Raw genomic sequence first — 21,461 nt, 5'->3', positions numbered from 1 at the left:
GAAAGAAAGAAAGAAAGAAAGAAAGAAAGAAAGAAAGAAAGAAAGAACGAATCATGCTAAGCTAACATGAGCCTGCCTCTCCCCCTAGTGTGTAGAGCACTGGACTTAGAAGCAGAAAGACCTGGGTTGAAGGTGCCTACCTCAGGCACCCACTAGTGTGACCCTGGCCATATCACTCAACCTCTCTGCCTCAGTTTCCTTATCTGTAAAGTGAAGGGTTGGTCCTTGACAGCCCCTAAGGACCCCTGTGGCTCTAAATCCATGATCTTGTGATTCTTGTCAAGCCCCCTCCCCTATCACTGACCCAGGAAGAGTGGATGGTCTGCGGTCCATGCCTCTGCTAAAGGCAGCCTCCTTTAAAAGATAAGGTTCCCCCCTCCCCCAACCCTATCAGGAGCCCAGGCAATGAAAGGGGGTTGTGTTGGGTTTTCTCCCAAGCTTCTGTTGAGTACACCTCCAGTGACAGGCCCTTACTTAACATTAACCCTATACTGTATTATCTGGATTTGTGATTTTTTCCACCAACTAGGGGAGAAGGAAAGGGAATAAGCATTTTTATAGTACCTACTATGTGCTAGGCACTGTGTTAAGTACTTTTTCTTTTTTCACAATTATAATCTCAGATCCTCACAACAACCCTGGTAGGTAGGTGCTATGTTATCCCCATTTTACAGTTAAGGAAACTGAGGTTAAGTGACTTGCCCAGGGTCACTCAGCTAGTAAGTGTCTGAGGTCGGATTTGAACTTAGGTCTTCCTGACTCCAGGCCCAGCACTCTATCCCTCACTCCACCAGCTGCCTAGATTGTAAACTCCTTTAGGGCAGGCAGCACATCTTCCCTAAAGTCGGTATCTCCCCAAGTGCTGAGCATAATGTTTATATGTATTAAGTGGTCAGTGAGTGTCGTTAGAATTCCAGAGTTGGAAGGCACCTCAGTGGTGCCATGCTGGAGGAAGAAGCCTAGCACACCCAGTGAGCCAACCAGCCTGGTCTGCAGATGTCTGTGAAGAGGGAGCCCCCAGACCATGCTCAGTCAGTTCTCACTGCTGGAAAGTTTGATAGTTGGGGAAACTGAGTCTCAGCGCAGCCAAGTGACTTCCCCATGGTCACACAGCTTGTGAGTGAATAAGCCAGGTTTCAGATCTAGGCGTGGCTGGCCGAAGTTACAGTACCTGCATTTGAATCCCAGCTCCCTGGGCCTCAGCCTGGTGACCTCGGAGAGTCCTTGCAGCTGGGATGCATTACGTCGCAGATGGCATAATAGAAAGACGGCCCATAGAGAATCTAGCACAAAACCAGGTTGTGACGAGGGACGGAGGGTGGCTGGGAGTGAGACAACAGGTCTCCTGAGAGGCCTCAAGACCGGCCATGCACCAGGTACTTCTCCACTCAGCAGGAGCCTGTTTCTCTTCCCCAGCAACCCCTGGTGCGGCTGAGAGGTGGTGCCAACACCGGAGAAGGCCGAGTGGAGGTGCTCAAGAACGGGGAGTGGGGCACCATCTGCGATGACCAGTGGAACCTGGTGTCGGCCAGCGTGGTCTGCCGGGAGCTGGGCTTTGGGAGCGCCAAAGAGGCCATCACAGGCGCCAGGCTTGGGCAAGGTAAGAAGCAGCTCCTGGCTCCTCCTGGTCTGCTCCCTCAGGGCAGCTCATGGGCAGCTCATGGACAGCTGTGGGAGCCCCTCCCTTTTCCCCAAAGACCCTCCCAGTCTTCCCTTTCTCCTCTCTGCTGCTCCAGAGTTAGGCGAATGGGGATGTTTGCCTGCAGTGGTTTCCAGGGAGTCCCACTCTCCCAACCGCAGCCCCTCGATTTTCATTTTATTTCATTTGGTTAATAGAGTATTGTTTCTTTCTTTCCTTCATTTCCTTCCTCCCCTTCCCTACTCTTTCCTTCCTTTTTTTACTCCTTTCCTCCCACCGTCCTTCCTGGAGACTAGAGTACCATACACAGCCTTGGGGGCTGCCACATCGTACTGAGGACTCATCTTGAGCTTGGGAGCCAGTAAGACCGAGTGTCCAAAAAGTCTCAGTGTAGTTTTCAGCTTTAATAATAATGTTGATGATGATGAGCTTTAATGGTTTAAAACTATCCTAAGACCCTAGGGACGCCCTGTATCAGTTGCACGTTGCGTGGGTAGAGGGAGTTTGCCCATTCAGGCGTCCTCCCGGGTTCAGTCCAAAAAGAAGTGCTATAATCTTCACCTCGGCCCATCATTTTAGCCCGAGGAGGGAGTTTTCATCCTCACTGGCATCCAGCACATTACCCCTTCCTGCGTCATGGTCCCTGCCAAGCTGATGAGCTTTCCATCTCTGTCTCCTTTATGCAAGACACCGATGAAAACATAAGAGCCAGGACAGAGGGGATTCCCCTGGCACTCCCCCTGAGGCTCCCTCCAACCTGAAGGTGATCCACTAATTACGTCTTTTTGGGCCTCGTTATCCAGCTCATTCCAAATCGGCTGCATGGCTAGGATATCATCTAACCCACATCTTTCCATCTCATCTGCCAACACAGCAGGAGAGACTTTGCCAAGCATTCTGGTGAAATCTAAGAACGGTCTAGCAGCAGGGGGTCCTTGATCTGCCAGGGTGCAGGGGTACAGTGGAAAAGTCAGAGGCTCTGGAATTTGACATTCTGGGGGGCAAATCCCATCTTATACTCCCTTGTGACCTTGGCCAAATCGCTCTGGAACTCAGTTTCCTCATCTGTCAAGGATCTCTGTGAAGGAACTAGAGATATGCAACCTTTAGAATTGAAGACTTGGGAGGGCATGAGAGCTGTGTCCAAGTATTCGAAGGGTTGCCTTAGGGAAGACAGATCGGACTTGTTCTGCTCAGCCCCAGAGATTAGAACCAGGGCCAGTAGCTACAGGTCACACATTTAAGCTGTATGTCATGAAAAAGCTAGCCATCAAAGCTGTCCCCAAAATAGAAGGGGCTGGCTTCAGGGGTGGTTTCTCCCTCACTGTAGGTCTTCAAGCAGACGCTAGAGGACCAATGGCCAGTAGGTTACACAGGAGATTCTGGAATGGCCATAGAGGTCTCCTCCGACACTGAGATTCTAAGACAAAGGACTCTGGGACAATTCGAGGAGGTTGAGATCTCTTCTGCATGGGGAGGTCAGGGGCGGGTTTACAAAGAAGGTGACGACTGAGCTGAGCCAAGAAAGCTCGGGCAAAGATGAGGAGTAAGAGTATAAAAGGTGGGGAAGTCCTGGTTGGGCTCTAGCCCCTTCACCTAATGTTTCCTCCTAACAACAACAATAACTCGGGAGGCAGCCTGGCACAATGGAAATGTGCTGGCTGTGTTTGAAGTCAGAAGCCCAGAGTTTGAAGGTTGGCTCTACCGCTCATTACCTCTACCTTGGGTGAGTTGCTTCCCCTGTCTGACCCTCCTCTATTAACATGAAGGAGGTAGGCCAGACATCGGCCTCTGAGCTCCCCGTTCGGGATCTGTGATCCCTTGAACTCCCCACAGGGCTGTTGCTGTCCCTGACCACCACTGTTCAGATGGAATCTGGTTTCCATTACCTGTTCAAGCCTGGATCAAGAGTACAGACAAGCTTTTAAAAGGGTTGCCCTCTGAAGAGACATTGTCCAAACATGAGTGCTAGAGGATAACAGCCCCCCACTCCCCGGGAGGCCCCTCACATACCAAACATCCTCACACTTCCTCCCCAGACCCTGCTTCTAGGAATTGCTGGGGCCGAGGGCCCCTCGCTAACAATGAGCCATGTCTTCAATTTCAGTTTTAAAAACAAGGCAGAGAAACATCTGCATCTGGTAGGAGTGAGTGTGGATTTTATTGGGTGGTGAGGGGCTCAGCAGTGAGGGTCCCAGGCCTGTGAGATGGGGCTATGGTGTCAAAGGGTCATAGATTTCCAAGCTGGAAAGGTCTTTAGAGATTGAGTACAGCTCCCTCCTTTCACACATTCTACACGTATTTCTAGTCCGTCAGAAACACAATCCTAGAACAGAATGTGCTGAACTCATCAGCCCCTAGACTATTAAGTCTAAGAAAAGCCCGAAGTGGCCTCAAGGGTCTGCCTCACACTCTCTGCTTTTGTTTTTAATTTTATTTTAATTTATATCTTTTGCTTTTTTAAATGACACTCATTTCTTTTTAAAAAGTTTTTTCTATTAATCTCTCCCTCCCCTTATCACGCCCTCTGAACTGAATAGTTTTTTAAAAACGAAAAAGTAAAGGCCTCCACACATACATGCACCGTCTAGCCAAGCACATTTTCATATTGGCAGTGCCTGGAAACGTTTCGTTCTGCATTTTGAGTTTCTCACCAAGTGGCAAGTTTCATCTGCATTCTTTCAGTCGTGATTTATCACAGCATTGATTAGCAGCCTGAAGTATTTCAATTATTATTGTACAAATAGTTCTTGGGCTGCTGCTCACTTCCCTCTGCATCAGTTCATAGAGGTTTTCCGAGTTTCCCCTGAAATTGTCCATTTCATCCTTTCTCATGTAGTGGGAATATTCCTTTACATTCATACTCCACGGTTTTTTTAAGCCATTCTTCAATAAGAAGGCATTCTCTTAATTTCTAGTTTTTCTGCCTGCCACTTCTGAAGGGTTCCTAGTGTGTGGAAACCAGAGTCACATTTCTGGCCCGGCTTCTAAAGGTCCCTAGGAAAATTTGGAGTTTTGACTCCTATAGAAATGGATCTTTCTGGGGCAGCTAGGTGGCGCAGTGGATAGAGCACCGGCCCTGAAGTCAGGAGGACCTGAGTTCAAATACGGTCTCAGACCAAACACTTGTCACTAACTAGCTGTGTGACCCTCGGCAAGTCACTTAACCCCAATTGCCTAAAAAAAAAAAAAAAAAAAAGAAATGGATCTTTTCGAGATGCCTGGGAGTTTTCTTCTCAGGATGTCCTAATCAAAAGTCAACCCATGCTTTTAAGTGGGTTTGTGAGAAGAGGTTCTGTGGGTTCATGTTCAATGAGGAAGACTGGGGATTGGAAGTCATTGATTGTGAAAAATTGGAGATAAAGGGGACCGAAGCAACATAATGTGATAGAGAAGTTTCCAAGAGGGCAAAGATGTGGGTGAAGTACAGAGGACAAACAGAGTTTCTCCAGACCTCCTAACTGCTGGGACCAGTCATTGAAGCAATCTTTCCCAGCTAGGACAACTGGCCTCAGCCAGGAAGACCTAAGTTCCAGGCTTTCCAACCACCCACTGTTGTCTGTGTGATGCCAGGCAAATCATGGAGTTTCTCATTGCCCCACGTCAATCTTGAAGACTATAACCTATAGAGTACCTGCTTATCTGCATGGGTGGAGCAAAGTTTCTCACACCAAGGAAATCACAGATCCAGACTAAAATTTTGAAAGAGCCTAATATGAAAGATATTACTCTTCTTGCCAAAATTAAAAAGTTATTTGCTTTTACTTTTAAAAGAATATCCCACCTCTGCCACTTATTGTTTGTGTGACCTAGGGCAAATCCCTTAACCTCTCTGGGCCTCAGTTTCTTCATTTGTAAAAAGAGAGAGTTAGTCTAGAAGACCTCTGAGGTCCTTTCTTCCAGCAACAGAGTTGTGATCTGACCTTTTAGGATCAATCTCTCATGGGGAAAGAACTGAAAGGGACTGACCTTAGTGTTCTTTCAGCCCCCTAAACCCCTTTTACAGATAAGCAAGCTAAGGCCCAGAGAGAAGTCACTGGCTTAAGCTCACATAAGCTTTGCTCATAACCTCATGAGGTAGGGTGAACAAGGGTTATTACTCCCATTTGATAGAAGAAGGAAACTGAGTCTCAGGGCCGTGGAATGACTTGGCTAGGGTAATAGAGGCAGTAAGTAGCAGGAGCCTGGGTGGCAAAGTGGAAAGACCGTTGGAAAACCCTGAGTTTTACTGTGATCTCACATCCTCCCAGCTCTTGTGTTTGTAAGCTTCTCCAGGGCAGGGACTGTCTTTTTATTATTATTATTATTATTATTATTATTATATCCCCAAAGCTTAGCACTGTGTCTGGCACATAGTAGGTGTTTAATAAATGTTTGAGTGACTGACTAAGGTTGTTGTGAGGATTAAAGGAGATAACAGATATCAAGCCCTTTGCAGACCTTGAAGCATTACATAAATGTTAGGCATAATTAGAACTCGGATCTCCCTTCTTTCAGCATTCTGCTTTTTTCACTACGGAACAGAGTCCGAGTTGCTCTGTGACTTTGGAAACGTCCCTCCCCCTCTTGCACCTCAGCTTTCTGATCTTGGTCCTACCCCGCAGTTTTCTTGCAAGGAAAGTGCTTTGGCCTTCTTTTTTTCCTCCAATAATGAGGAATTTTCTTAAAGCTACATTGTATTGATGGGGTTCTGTAATCAGGGGTGGCTGTTTAATAACAATTCAGTCATTTCAATTGTGTCTGACTCTCTGTGACCCCATTTGGGGTTTTCATGGCAATAATATTGGAGTGATTTGTTATTTCCTTCTCTAGATCATTTTGTAGATGAGGAAACTGAGGCAAACAAGGTTAAGTGACTTGCCCAGGGTCACACAGCTCATAAGTGTCTGAGGCCAGATCTGAACTCATGAAGATGAGTCTTCCTGACTTTAAGCCTGGCACTCTAGCCATTGTACCACCTAGCTGCCTGGTAGTCAAAGGACCTGGGTTCAAATTCTGTCTCTGACACTTACCACCTGTATGACCTTGGACAAGTCACTATGCCTCAGTGTTCCCATCTGTAAAATAAGGGGGTGAGGGTAGACTAGATGGTTCCTGAGAACCCTTCAGGCTCTAGCCCTCTGGAGCTTATTCTTTTCTTTAATATCAAATGAACTTCCTCACTACCCCTCGCCCCAGCATTGAACCCTGGCTTGTAAGTACGAAAAGAAAGCCAGTCCATGCAAACAGACACAGTAGCCGAGTTATTCAAGGGAAACATTTCACAAGCTTCCCATCTCCATGTGAGGGTGAGCTGTTTGTGTGATTGTTACACGTTTTGTTTCCCATTCCTGTAATTGTTGTACACATTTGGCCTCCCGGGATCTACGCCTATTTACTCTGCCCCTAACTGTGTGACCTTAGGCAAGTCACTTGCCTGTCTGGGCCTCATTTTCCTCATGTGTAAGTTGAGGGGGCTGGATCTCTGAAGTCCTTTTCTGCTAAGTCTAAAATCCCATGACCTCTCTGAGCCCTACCTGGGAAGTGAAGAAGGCTGAAGTACAGTATCTAAGCCCTAAATTTCTGACTTTTTTTTCCATTTCCCTCCTTCCACCCCTCCTCCACCCACTGAGAAGGCAAGAAATAGGTCACCCATTAGATAGGTGAGGTCACAAATTTTCTTAGTACCCATTGTGTATCCCACTGGGGACACAAAAAAACCAAAACCCCAAAAAGGTCCTACCCTCAAAGGGCTTATATTCTCTAGGGGCAGGCGGGGCACAACATATACACAGATAAATACAAATGTATATAAAATAAATGCAAAGTCCTTGTAGGGGTGGCTGCCGCTGACAACTGGTGCAATCAGAGAAGGCTTCATGTAGGAGACGGGCCTTAAAGGTGGTGACAAAGCAGAGTATTTTCCCCTTCGCTGTTCCCCACTCTGCCAAGCCTCTGAGGGTCTTTTCTGTTGGCTTCCCTAATTGTCTTCTCCCTCGATGGCTGGTTGCTTCTTGCTGCCCCATGACCTGCAGGGTAGGGTCCACGTTGGTGTGAGGAGTCAGCAAGGGCTCCTCGGCTGAGATAAACATTCTATGGGGGCAGAGAGAAGTCAGCTTCCAGAGGGTGTGTGCAGGCTGACCTAATTCTTTCCCAAGCAGCCCAAGGTTTCCTTAGGGCCTCAGGACTAGAGAACTTGGGACAAATCGGGGCTATGTTGTGGAGAGGGGCAACTTCTGGGAAGAGCTGATGTACCAGGCCCTCTTCCTCTCTATGGAGAACTAGCTTGTTTTATTATTTTATTATTATTTATCCTTTGCCCCTATGAGAGATATCAGCATTAAAGAGTGAGATGTGTTTCTTTAGAAGAAAAAAAATACGTCTTTTTATTTTGGCAAGAGAAGTGGCATCTCTCATAACTGGGATGGATACTTGAAATGATTGGTTCCAGCTGGTCCCTGAGGAGGCATCATGGTTCCAGAGAAACACGGCTTCTTTCTTGACTTTACCGACTCTCTTCTCCATATCTGCCACACCAGGAAGAGGGCTTCAGTGCTCTGGGAAGTCAGGGCTGGAGGCCAGGCCCAGAGAAAGGATTTTGGCCAAGGGCAGGGCTGGGAGTCTCTCTGGGGAATGAGCCTGACCCAGGGAGCTCAGAAGCTGGAGGTCAAACCAGAACGGTGGGTCAAAAAACTCAATTAAGTAACCATTTATGAAACATCAGCTGAACATTATGTCACAATGGGCTAAGTCCTGGCTTGGAATCAAGAAAGCCTGAGTTAAAATCATGCCTCTGACACCCATCACTTGTGTGCCACTTGGCAGGTTAACTTGATATCTCAGAGCCTCAATTAACTGAGTTCAAATCCATCCTCAGGCACTTTCTAGCTGAGGGACCCTGGGCAAGTCATTTAAGCCTCTGTTTGCCTCAGTTTCCTCATCTGATAAATGGACATAACAACAGTACCTATGTCCCATGGTTGTTCTGAGGATCAAATAAAGTGTTATTGTTGTTCAGTCGTGTCCAACTGTATGTGACCCATGAACTTTGTCTGGAGGGAGGGGGTTTCTTGGCAAAGATACTGGAGTAGTTTGCCATTTCCGTCTCCATCAAATAAAATGATATTTGTAAAGTTAATACAGTGCCTGGTACACAGTAGGAACTGTAAAAATTCTAGTTATTATTATCATTTTTAATTATTATTTTTGATACTGTATCTTCTTGGTCCTCAGTTTCCTCATCTGTAAAATGAGGGTGTTAGAATAAATGTCTTCTCAGATATACTTTCTATCTCTATCTAGTTCTGTAACACCCAAGAACCCTATGATTGTAGACAGGCTGTGACTTATGTCAGGGTAGACCCAGGCTGCCTTAGATTCTTGAATTGTCCTAAGTACTGACTGGGAAGATTAAAAATTTATGTATGGAGCATACAGTCTGGTAGAAAATTGTGGCTGATCTCTCTCTCCCTCTCTCTCTCTCTCTCTCTCTCTCTCTCTCTCTCTCTCGTTGATTGACTGATATCATATGGCTGAGGGTCAGGGAACTCCTTAATGCCAGAAGAATCAAAAGTGCAGGGGATTCAATAGGCAATGGAAACATGCATGGTAAATCCATGGTAAATGTCTTCATGTCACTCACCTCTCAAAGGTTTCGTGGTTCTGTTTGCTCTAGAGTAAAATACAATCTCCTCTGCCTGGCCTTCAGAGTTTGACCTCCTGGCTTCTGCGTTGCACATTCCCAGGTTGATTCACATTGTCCCTCACCAATGACTCTGTGTTCTCACCCTGCATGTGATATTCTGTCTTCCCGCTTTGCCCGGTCTATTAATTCTCTTGGCTGGAACACTTACCCTCCTCACCTCATACATCCCTGGAGGTAGCCCGAGCTTCTTCCAAAGCTCAGCTCAAGTGCTTACAAAAGGCCCCAAGCCCTCCAATTACTTTATTTATACCTGGGCAAGCCACTCAAATTTCCTTTACCTCAGTTTCCTCATGTGTAAAATGAAGGAAATAATGGCTCCTATCTATAATGATGATGATGATGATGATGTCGATGAATTTCACACTGGGGGCTGTGGTATGAGAGGCCCTTGGACTCCTTTCCTTTTTGGTAGGCTCTTACTCAGGGATCCTCAGAAAGATATTTTGGAGTATGCAAGCAAATAGTTCCCTAATAAGTTGGAGATCTGGCTGGGTCCTGACTCACCCGTCTCTTGCACTGGAGTCCACTGGTTACGGTTTCATCATTGTAAGTCATCGCACAGTAGCTTTTCTCCATTACTGCCCAGAGTAAGGTTCTAGGTTCCACCAGGAACCTGGAATATTAATGCTAGAAGCAAACTTAGAGATCTTCTAATAGTTCAATGCGTCTTATCTCCCAATAGATTTTATTGAGTAAAACCAAAGCCAACCAACTTGGCAAAAGTCATCAAAGATTTATTAAAAACATCTACTATGTGCAAAGGCATTGGGGAAATTCCCAACATTGCTATAAATCTTTAAGGTTTTGGAAAGTACTTCACATTGCTTATCTCATTTGATCCTGACAACAATGTCATGAGTGCTACCGGTATTATTATCTTCATGAACGGATGGGGAAACTGAGGCTGAGACAATTTGGAAGCTTGCCCGGAGGCCAGATAGTAAGTTTCTGACAAACCCAGACTTTTCTGCTTCCACATCTGTCACCGTAGACACAGGGCCAAGCTGCTTCTCCATTCACTGAAAGCAGCTATTTGTAGAACTGTTTTGTATGGTACTTGTCAAAACCACTGCCTACAACTATAGACAAAATCTTTGCCTATTATATGGTATCCAATATCCCTTATGGGACACTTTTGAATTCAGGGCCAGAAAAAAAGTTGGTCTTTGCAAATGGATGTGAAAGTTTCCTTTTAGCAGACAGCGAACAGTACACGGCCTGAAGCAGTGACTTTGTACAAGTATCCGTAGAGCTAAGTTTGGGGCCCAGGTGTAAGACCCAGCTCAGCCCAGGTGCCAGGGAACATCTGCTGGTCCTCTTTCTTTCACCATTTTGTCCCAGTCTTTTAAAAAATTACATGTGCTGAATGTGTTTTATCCCTGTAAGCCTTCTCAATTCTGGTAGGTAGGTAGGCAGGAAGGAAGGAAGGAAGGGAGGGAGGGAGGAAGGAAGGAAGGAAGGAAGGAAGGAAGGAAGGAAGGAAGGAAGGAAGGAAGGAAGAAAAGGAGGAGGGAGGGGAGGGAAGGAAGGAGGAAGGAAAGGAGGGAGAGAAAGAAGGAAGAAAGGAAGGAATGAAGGAGGAAGAGAAGGGAGGAAAGGAGGAGGGAGGGAGAGAGAGGGAAGGGAGGAAGGAAAGGAGAAGGGAGGGGGAGGAAAAGAAAAGGAAAGGAGGGGAAGGAGTGTGTGCAGAGAAGGAAGAGCACTCAGACCCAGCCTTGGCCTACACCTGTGGTTACTTGGAACGATCCAGCAAATCTTACATGAGCAGTCAGACAAGTGACTTCCACTTCAATGAGGGAAGACCCCACGTGAAGGAAGCCAGGAAGAGGCTGGGGCAGGGCGAGGCACATTCCTAGTGTGGCGTGGAGAAGGTGAAGAAGTGTCAAGGGGCCTGGGCCCGAGGAAGACCCCCAAAGCTCCCTCTCGGAGGGAAAAAGTGATCACGGGCAGAATCCAGGTCACTAGTGAGGAAAAAGTAGAGACGATGGATGGTCTGAGGACAGGAGGCCTGGCCTGGAGCGGGGAGAGGGGTGCTGTAGAGGCCTGGGCCCTGGTAAGATGAGGCAAATGCCCACCCATTAGACAACGATGAACTTAGTCTGGAAGGCCTGGGTTCAAATCTCACCTCTGACACTTAGTAGTTGTTTGACTTTAGGCAAGTCACTGGACCTCAGTTAGCTCATCTGTGAAGGGAGGGAGTTTGACTAGATAATCCCCAAGGTTCTTTCTGTCTCTAGATCCTATGAGCCTGTTTGTTCATCAAGCATTTATTAAGTACCTACTGTATGTTAGGTGCTGGAGCTACAGAGACAAAAATAGAATGGTGCCTGCCCTTAAGGAGCTTGCATTCTTTTGGAGGAAAACAATATGTATAGAAAATTAATTACAAAACAGATACAAAATCATTTCCAGGCATCACAGCGACCCTCTGCAATATTTCCTACTTGTTTTATCATCCCTACTTTACGGATGAAAATATTGAGGCTCAGAGAAGGAGGGTAAGAGGCCTATCCGGGATCATACAGTCAAGAAGGGTCAGAGGTGAGATCTGAACGCAGGTTTTCCTACCTCGAAGTCCACCACATTTTCCATTGCACTGCTCTGCATCATGGACCTGGACCAAGAACAGAGTAATGATGGAGTTGGAGGGGTCTTCGAGAGGAAGAGAGAAGCCTGCTCTTCTGCAAGTCCATGCAGCTCTCCCTAGTTCCTATGATCTTATCAACTATTTTGCTATTCCCCTCCTCTAGGCATAGGGTCCATCCACCTCAATGAAATACAGTGCACGGGGTTCGAGAAATCCATCATTGACTGTAAATTCAACGTTGAGAACCTGGGCTGCAACCATGAAGAAGATGCTGGGGTGAGGTGCAACATTCCTGCCATGGGCTTCCAGAATCAGGTAAGGAGATGGGGCCCACACAGGAGGCCTCTGAATAAAGGGAGCTGGCCAGCAACGGAGGGACCGCATCACGAGGCCAGAGAATTGTGGGATTTGAGGCATTAGAAATCGTCTCTAATCCAACCCTCTCATCTTACAGAAGAGGAAACAGAAAGTTAGAGACATCCAAGGTCATGCAAGTCATAAGTAGGAGGGTCAAATCCAAGGGGTGGGAGAGGGGAAGGTAGGGAATAAGCATTTAACAAGTGCCTGTTGTGTGCCAGGCACTGTGTTTAGCACTTTACATATATTATCTCAATTTATCCTCATAATAACCCTTTCAGACCCTGGGTTCAAATCTCACCCCAGAGAGTTATTACCCATGTGACCTCAGGTGAGTCTTGACCTTCCTCTTCTGTGAACTGAGGGCGTTGGACAAGATGTCTTCTGAGGTCCCTTCCCAGCTCTGTGATGCTCTGATTCCAGATTTAGAGCTAACCAGCACAGGATGAAACATGACACTTTCAAGAGCTCCATACAGGCTGGGACCAGGCCAGGATCAGGGTAGGGTGGGGTTTTCTGGCCAGATTTTGGGAAAAAAAAACTAGACCCGAGAAAATTGAGTTTTCCCAGAAGATGCAGCTAAGTTGGGGTAATGTATATTTATCCCAGCAGACTCAGGACCTGATCCATCCCCATGGTCTCTGATAATAGGATTCTGAATATGAGCAAAAAGCCCTAACTTCTGGCTGAGACGTTTCATGTGCTGCTGCATGGAGGGGAGGGGAAGGAGGGGGGGGCTTCTTATACAGTTTCACATCTGGATGAAATTATGTAGTAATGAGCAAATAATAGCATGCAATAACATAGCACAGTGTGGCCACAAAATGTTTCCACAACTTTGTCTCATCTGATCCCCACAGTGGCCCTAGAGAGTAAGGGGCACACGTCTTATTGCCCTCCATTTTACATTTGAGGAAACTGAGGCTCAGATTGACTAGTAAATGTTCCTGAGACAGCATAACCAGGATGTGGTACCTAGCCAAGCCTCTGTGTCTTTTGTTACATTATCCTGGATTCACCAGGTCCCCTCTGATCCTTCCACAGCTAAGTGGCCAGAGAAGTCTCTGGACTGTCTGGGCTGTCCCTAGAATTCAGTAGCCAGGAGGAACAAGATGGATACTTAAATCTAATGGATAATTGGATTCTGCTCTTAGAGGAATTCTGTTTGTGCTTGGGTTGGCTGGGAAAATGAAATGTGCCAGTCAAAGGAAGTTAAGTAAATGGTACTAACCTATTTAGAGAAGATGAGCGGCCTTTTGTAAATAAATTAAGCCTTATTTTGCCTCCCCTCCTCAGTCACTGAACTCCAAGAATGGCTAACAGCCAGATCAGTTTGTCCTGACTGTGGCAGGGTTGCCAAGAAAGATATTTAAAACCAATGAATGAATGAATGAAAAACATTTATTAAGCACTTACTATGTTCTAGAGATACAAATGCAAAAATGGTATAGTCCTTGCCCTTAAAAAGCTTACATTCTAATTGGTCAAAACAACATATATAAGGGAATGCTAGTCCAGGAAGGGCATTTTGGCCTGGGAAGCCACAAGGATGGTAAATGTGGCCATGGGAGAATCCATTGGCAGGCTTTTACCAGAAGCAACTTTGGTATTGGATGCACTAATTTGATCTGAGAGGCACCATAGTGAATGGATAGACATCTGGCCTTGAAATCAGAAAGACCGGGGTTCAAGTCCCACTCCTGACCCATGTTGACCCTAGACAAGCCACTTAGCTTCTCAATGTCCCCAGACATCTCTCTAAGATATACAGATAGATCTGCATTGGTGGAGGGAGTTTCCTCACCAGAAGTTACACAAAGATGAAATCACAGATCTGATTTAAAAAAAAAAATGTTTCACAGAGCAAGGTGTAGAAGGTTGGAGTGGGAGGAGGGATGGAAAGGAAAACATAAGCATAACAGGGTAGATGGCTGAATGGGATCTCAAGTATCATTAATCGTCTTGACCTAGCAAGCTCTATGAATTTCCAGTCACTCACCAATGTGGAGAGCTCATCCCAAGGTGGGAGATCCAAATCAGAATGGCTAAACTCCCCCAGGGCCCCATGGTCTCTGGAGTCCTGTGGTCCAGAGGGTGCAAGGGAAGGGCTCATGGAAAGAAGATGGCTGGGACTGCAGATCCGACTTCAAGCAAGGAGGAAAGGCAAAGAAGATTTTCCAGTGATCTGCAGAGAATGTGCTATGAAGAAACATCTCTGTAAGCAAACAGTTTGAGTTGTTAGCCATCCTAGAAGAGGTGAAAGAACTGGTGGGACGTAGGCCTACTTTCCAGGCTATCAGGGGTTCTTTGCAGGCACAGAGCAAAGATTTCCAGGAAGAACCAAAGAGGATGTGAGGATACTGAAGGCAATCCTCACCTGGGCAGGAGGTTGGAGAGCAGAAGAAGATATCACAGATTAGGACGGAAACAAGGACCACTGAACACTGGGAGCCGAGAAACAGGGCCAAGAATCTTCCTAGAGAGGGGACAAGAACTGGCCCATCTCGGACAGTACCAGCCTCTTCCACTCCAACAAATGACACTGTGGATTCACAGGTACCAGTGAGTGAAAGGTCATTCAGCCGTGACCGGAGAAAGAAGAGATAAGCAGCAATGGCTGGCAATGCCCTGCTGAGGAACATCTGGAGGCTAAGGCCAATCGCCTACTTGTCATAAACAGTGGAGAGGCTTGGTCTCTTCACAGGACCCTAAGCATCCCAAAATCCTCCTGTCTCCCCCTACCCATTCCTCATTTTTTGTGTGGGGACAAGGAAAGCTGGAACGTTTCACTGAAGATTATGGTGTACTGGGCAAACACAGGGGACCTTGGGAATACTGGTGGTAGTTTCGTCCTTATTGCTGCTTGTGCTCAGAGGAGAATCTCTGAACTCCTTTCTAGCTCTTGAATCCTAAGGTCGTATAATTCTCCCAGCGACCCCTCCCCCCACTCTGAAAACCAGAATCTCTGCATAGGAGTTGACCAACTTTCTTGTCGTATTAGTGCATGGGAAAACCATTTGTAGTCAGAGCTGTTGTTGAGTCATGTCTGACTATGGCCCCATTTGGGGTTTTCTTGGCAAACTTACTGGAGTGGTTTGCCATTTCCTTCTCCAGTTCATTTTACAGATGAGGAAACTAAGCCAGAGAAGGTTAAGTTATTTGCCCAAGGTCATATAGCTAGTAAGTGTCTGAGGCCGGATTTGAACTCATGAACAGGAGTCCTCCTGATTTTAAGCCCAGTGCTCTACCTCCTGCACCGCCTAGTGGCCCCTTGTAGTCAAAGTGCTGAGCTTGAATTCTGGCTCTACCACGTATACAGGAGGCAGAGGAAAGAGTCAGAGGTCTTGAGTCTGAATCCTGACTCTGATGCTTTCTACCTGTGTGACCTTGGGTAAGTCCCTTAACTTCCTTGGGCTTTTAGTTTCTTCATCTGTAAAGAGAGGAAGATGGGCTAGAGGGTCCCTGATGTCCTTTCTAGTTCCAAGTCTGTGGTCCTGTATCCTTGTTGGGCCTCAGTTTCCTCATCTGTAAGATGAGGGGGTCAGCCCTTGAGGTCTTTCCCAGCTCTAAGTGATGATCCTGTATGGAGAGAGTGCTTTCCTATAGTGTGGATGTCTGTGTGATTTTGTACAAGAGCAATAAGGTGGCTGAGCTGGGAATTCAAAGAAAGGAACTCTCTTCCACCCACTGCCACTCATTAGCTGTGTGACCTTGGACAAGTCCCTGGACCTCTGCTTTGTTCACCTGCCAAATGAAGAGGTTGAACTACCTTCTCTAAAACTCATTAGGAAACTGTCTATTTTCAAGATTCTAGAAAACACTGAAAAGCTTGGCTTGGGATATCTTGTCCGTCTCTTAACGACAAGCCACAGAAGCAGAAGATTTCTTAGCTTCCCCCGCTGGAAGAGGGGAGCGGATGATGGTTTGACCAGATGAAGGCAGCCATGTCTCCCTGGGTCCTCGCTGACCTCTAGTTCACCCCTGAGCTCAGAACTTGGCTCTGACCAAGCAAATAGGTGGGATTTATGTTGGAAGATCCTCATGTTTCCTTTACAATTAACATTTGCGTGGCAAACGCCCCCGCCCCAGCAAAATGGGTTTGAGACCACAGAACCACAGCCTTATATCAAAACACTGACGGGTTTCCTGTGTGTCCAGCTCACAGGCAATGTCAGGGTTTTCTAGTTAGCATTTTGTAAGAATTCGACACTACATTCTTTATTCCGTTTAACAATCCCATGGCCCAGCTAGAGAAAGCCAGAGGGGTAGGAAGATGAAGAAACACACACTGTTTGAAGGGAATTCAGCCCTCCCCCTTCTCTCCTTCCCCGCTTCCTTGGAGACTACAGGGCCCACTACTTTTGCCTTCCTTTATTTCACCATATGTAGCACAGTGCCTGACACGTAGTAGGTGCTTAATAAATGCTTGTTGATTGATTGATTCACAGATGAATGAAGATGAAGCCAGAGGTCAGTGGGCTAGGATCATAAGTCCCTGGCTGACCTTCTTGGAGAGCCAAAGGGTCAAGCTTGTTGTTCAGTCATTTTTCAGTTGTGTCTGATTCCTCATGACCCCGTTTGGGGTTTCTTGGCAAAGATACTGGAGTGGTTTTCCTTCTCCAGCTCATTTGACAGATGAGGAAACTGAGGTAAACAGGGTGAAGTGACTTGCCCAGGGTCACACAGCTAGTAAATATCTGAGGCCAGATTTGAATTCAGGAAGATGAGTCTTCCTGACTCCTTGGTCAAGGGCAATAGAATATTAACATTCACATTTCTTAGTGCTTTCACACATTCAATTCACCTCAGTTCTGTTAAATAAGTGTTTGAGTGCCTATTATGTACCAGACTGTGGATTCAAAGACGAATCCCTGCCCTCAAGACACTTATAGTCTGGGGAGCCCTGATAAAAGGCAGATTCGGAGACGCTAAGTGATTGCCCATGGTTACAGAGCTCCTGAGTATCAGGGCTTGGATTTGAAGCCAGGGCTCAAGGCTAGAAGGCCAGCGTTCTTTCCCTCTCACTAGTTTGTCCAGGTCAGAGCAGACCCCTTGCCGCCTCTGCCTCTTGGAATCCCCTGCTTCTTCCAAGACTCGGCTCGATGTCCACTGGCTGCAGGAAGTCTTTCCTGGTCCCTCCCACTATGACTTCCCCTTGTACCCGTCTTGTATGTGACTTCTAGGTACCCAGCTATTAGAATGTCGCCTCCTCCATTAGAATGTGAGATTTTTGAGGCCAGGGCTTGGGTTTTGCCTTTCTGTGTGTCCCCAGCACAGAGCACCTGGCACAGAGAAAGCCTCACTACATGCTTGTCAACGGACTGATTGATTCCAGGCCACTGGTACTGGGCTTCTGGAAACTGGAGCCAAGTTATGGCTGGTGGAGCTTGGCAGCTAACTGCTCTTCCTTCCCAGCCTCCTTTCTTCTAATTCCCACAATTGAGGAAAGTTTTCTCAGAAGACGGAAATTAGACCAGACCCATAATTGAATAGAAAGGGAACTGAGCCACCTCCAGAGTTGCATTTGATTTATGTGCTACCTCCAGAATTGAGTCACAAGATGGAGTCAGTGTGGTTCATCCAATTCCCACTATCACTTGTTGCTCCAGTCCCCTCCCGTCCCCTTTTTAATTAATGGGGGAGTGGGCAGCCCACTCCCATGCATAACTTATCTCTAAGTCACTTCTATAGAGTTTTTCACAAATTTATAATTGGAATTACATGATAATACATAATTACACAATCAGGTTACAGATCAAACAACTTAAAGAGGTGTAAGTTTTTTGAGAAGGGAGATTTACATTTCATCAAGGTAACTAAGAAAACTTAGAAACATCATGAAATAAAATTGCAAAGCAAAATAATAATCATCAATATTAACTAACACCAAGTCTCCTTGCATCCTAGCAGCCCACTCCTAATGGCCATTTAATCAGCACATTTTGAGTCCCAGATATGCCATGTAGTTATCTGATCCCTGGATAAATATCTTCTCTTGGACATTCTGGAATAGACCTCATTCTCAGAGAAGCTCTGAAGGGGGCTGTGCTTCTGTGGTTCCAAATAACTCGTAAAGGTTCCTAGATAATTCTGCTAGTAACAAGACAATACAGTTTTGTACAATCTCTTAAAGTTGGTTCTCCAATTTCAAAATTTCAGAGAATTTCAGTTGTTTTTTTTTTTAATATATCACTTGCTGTTTCTGTCTTTACCTAAATCCTACACCTGATAAAAGAATCTTTAAAAAAAAAAATTCTATGGGCAGCTAGATGGGGCAGTGGAAAGAGCACCAGCCTTGAAGTCAGGAGGACCTGAGTTCAAATCCGGCCTCAGACCAAACACTTGACACTTACTAGCTGTGTGACCCTGGGAAAGTCACTTAACCCCAATTGTCTAAAAAAAAAAATTCTATAAAATAAACTGTCTTTTAAAATTATCAGATGTATTTTAAAAATGGAAAAATAATTTCATGTTCTTTACAACTATCAATACAATTTTATATGTAAAATCTTTAATCCAATTTTGAGAGCTTATTACTAAAACATAAAGCCTGAATTTCCATGTTAGATACATTTAGAAGCCAGTCACATGTATATAGTTTATAGATATATAGTTCTTAGGGGAAAAAAAATCTAATCCTCTTGCTTTCTTGAAACTCACTATTCCACTTAATTCGAAAACTTTTACATTATATCTTTGTCTCATTACCTTATCTAATTCTCCATTTAGAAGGCTATCATCCCCATATTATAATTTGAACACAAATATAGATTAAAATTATAATATTTTTCAAACTTGCATCTTATTATAGTAACTTAGAGATGTTTTAGTATCAACCGATTAATTAAAAGAATTAGTATTGTACTTACAAAGCTTCTACTGCTCACATGCCCTTATTATAGAAATTTGCTATGGAAGGAAAAGGAAGGCCATGATTATAATAATGTTATATATCATAATGAGAAAAACTCCTATAGCTATCTTTGATTCCAGGCATGAGTCATACCTGAAAGCCAGTCACATAGTCACAGAGTATCAAAAGTCAGTCTCAGGATTAACCAGGTAGAGAAATTTCCTGTTCAAAAAGAAAATAGCAGAATGAGGAAACTGAATCAAGAGGATCTTACCTTAGGCTATGCCAAAGCCATCCCCCAAACTTCTCCCAGGCATAAACATCTACCTTTAGCAATTCTCAGACTGTAGCACATGCTATTTTCTACTATTGGCTACATGACAACTCAGACAACCATCCCTGTAATCAAAACTCAAAACAATAATAATTATAGTTCCGAGTTTTTACCTCAAGTAGCAAAATTTCACTAACCACAACTTAGGATATGAATACTATTAATTTTCTCATATTTCTCCAACAGCTACCTTTAATTTATCCTTTACTTTAGTAAACTAACCACATTCTGGGGTTTCAGATATATAGCCAATACCTGAGAGTTGATTCATATTGACGTATTGAAGTTACATCTTTAAACCACTCTATATATTTTTGTAATTTTTATAAGTGATATCTTTAAATGCAAACTCACTCTTTATTACAGTAAACTTTATTATCTTTTATCTTTATTAGTATTATCTTTTAACAAATAAATGTACTCCATTAAATATTTAACAGTTTTCAAATATCTATTTTTATCGTAATATTTAAAAAGCTCAATCCATAATCTAACAGCATCCAGATTAAAAAAAAGTTGCTTTTCTAATAGCATTTCTGATACAATTATTTCTTTAACTTCACAATATAAGAGAATTTAGAAATACAATAATAACATGATATGGTGTATTTAAAACATGAAACAAACTTATTGCTAGGCAGATGATATCAATTCAGCCAAATGCATTTCCAAATTATCCTACATAGAAATCATTGATTTCTACCCCAAAACTCACTAAAATATTTCAGAAAGGGGAGAGTTCCTAGAATTACTTAAGTCCCAGAAGTTCTCCACTGCCATCTTAAAATGACTAATCTTCAAGCCTCCAAATCTATTAAGATGTTTTTAGCAGTTTTTTTTTTAAAAAAACCTAATCTCTTGATGCTAAAAGCTTAAAATGGGAGTTAGTCCTGCTTACTGGAACAACTGCTTCAAGTATGAAATTAGATGACTTCTGAGGTCTCTTCCATGTCTAAATCTATGTAATCATGTGTCTAGAAAAAAATGCTTTTACTAACATTTTAAAGACTATTTTGAATAAGTGACATCTGTGTTTTATGCCTGTTTTTAGTGGGAATGCTTCCAATGTTTATTTCTCTGTTATATATACTATCACCTTAAGTTTTCTATTACCTTCTGTATTTCATACTATACATATATAAAACCCAGTATTCAATTACATTCAACTAAAGAAATAATAATATTAACAATAGTCAACATTTTTATAGTGCTTACTATATGCCAGTCACTGTGTTGAGCACTTCACAATCATTATGTCACTTCATCCTCACAACAATCCTGGGAGGTGGGTACTATTATTATTTTCCTCTTTACAGATCAAAAAACCTGAGGGAAACAGAGATAAGATAACTTGCTTAAGATCACACAGCTAATACATTTTTTGAGATCATAATGTAACTCAAGTTCCCTGTATTTTTTCAGCCTATTTTTTTTATTGATCAATACCTTTATTTAGGAAACTGGTCTGAGGTAAAAGGGGTTAACAAGATCAGCAGGGGAGGATCTCTGACTTGGGGAAAACATTGAGCTGGGATGGTCACAATGGGTCTCTGATCTGGCATAGGGATCAGCTCAGCTGATCTTGGATCAGATCAGCTAAGCTTGGATGGGGAGAGTTCAAGGGATCCTTGATTTAAACAACCTTATCATGGTCAAAGAAGGGTTAACAAGAAGCAGCTACAAAGTGCACACTGTATATCTATTTTTCCCTCTTCACTCTGGGATTAATTTCAAACCAGCTGCCTTCCTTTATTACACTAAAATAATAGGACTATCAGTCTTCAGGGGAAAACTGATCTAAGTTCTTCTTACCCCTGAAACTATTGCAGAATTTAATTCTTATTTTTCTTTAAAACAAATTATACAGAGCAGTACCCCAAAACTCACTAAAATATTTCAGAAAGGGGAGAGTTCCTAGAATTACTCAAGTCCCAGAAGTTCTCCACTGCCATCTTAAAACGACTAATCTTCAAGCCTCCAAAATCTATTAAGATGTTTTTAGCAGTT

At 44.3% G+C, this 21,461-nt stretch overlaps 1 protein-coding gene across 1 annotated transcript in view; it reads left to right on the top strand.

The window, feature by feature from the left end:
• The window catches only part of LOXL2 (lysyl oxidase like 2), a 142,188-nt gene that overhangs the window by 86,662 nt on the left and 34,065 nt on the right, over positions 1–21,461 (top strand). Inside the window, exons 6-7 of the mRNA XM_027840025.1 lie at positions 1,417–1,600; positions 12,074–12,225. Coding sequence (XP_027695826.1) covers positions 1,417–1,600; positions 12,074–12,225 — 336 coding nt within the window. The remainder of the gene's footprint in view (positions 1–1,416; positions 1,601–12,073; positions 12,226–21,461) is intronic.

The sequence above is a fragment of the Vombatus ursinus genome, unplaced genomic scaffold (assembly GCF_900497805.2).
Source record: "Vombatus ursinus unplaced genomic scaffold, bare-nosed wombat genome assembly UNPS02014837.1, whole genome shotgun sequence".
NCBI classification, from domain to species: domain Eukaryota; kingdom Metazoa; phylum Chordata; class Mammalia; order Diprotodontia; family Vombatidae; genus Vombatus; species Vombatus ursinus.
Note: the sequence above shows the minus strand (reverse complement) of the source record. Positions and strands in the feature narration are given on the sequence as shown.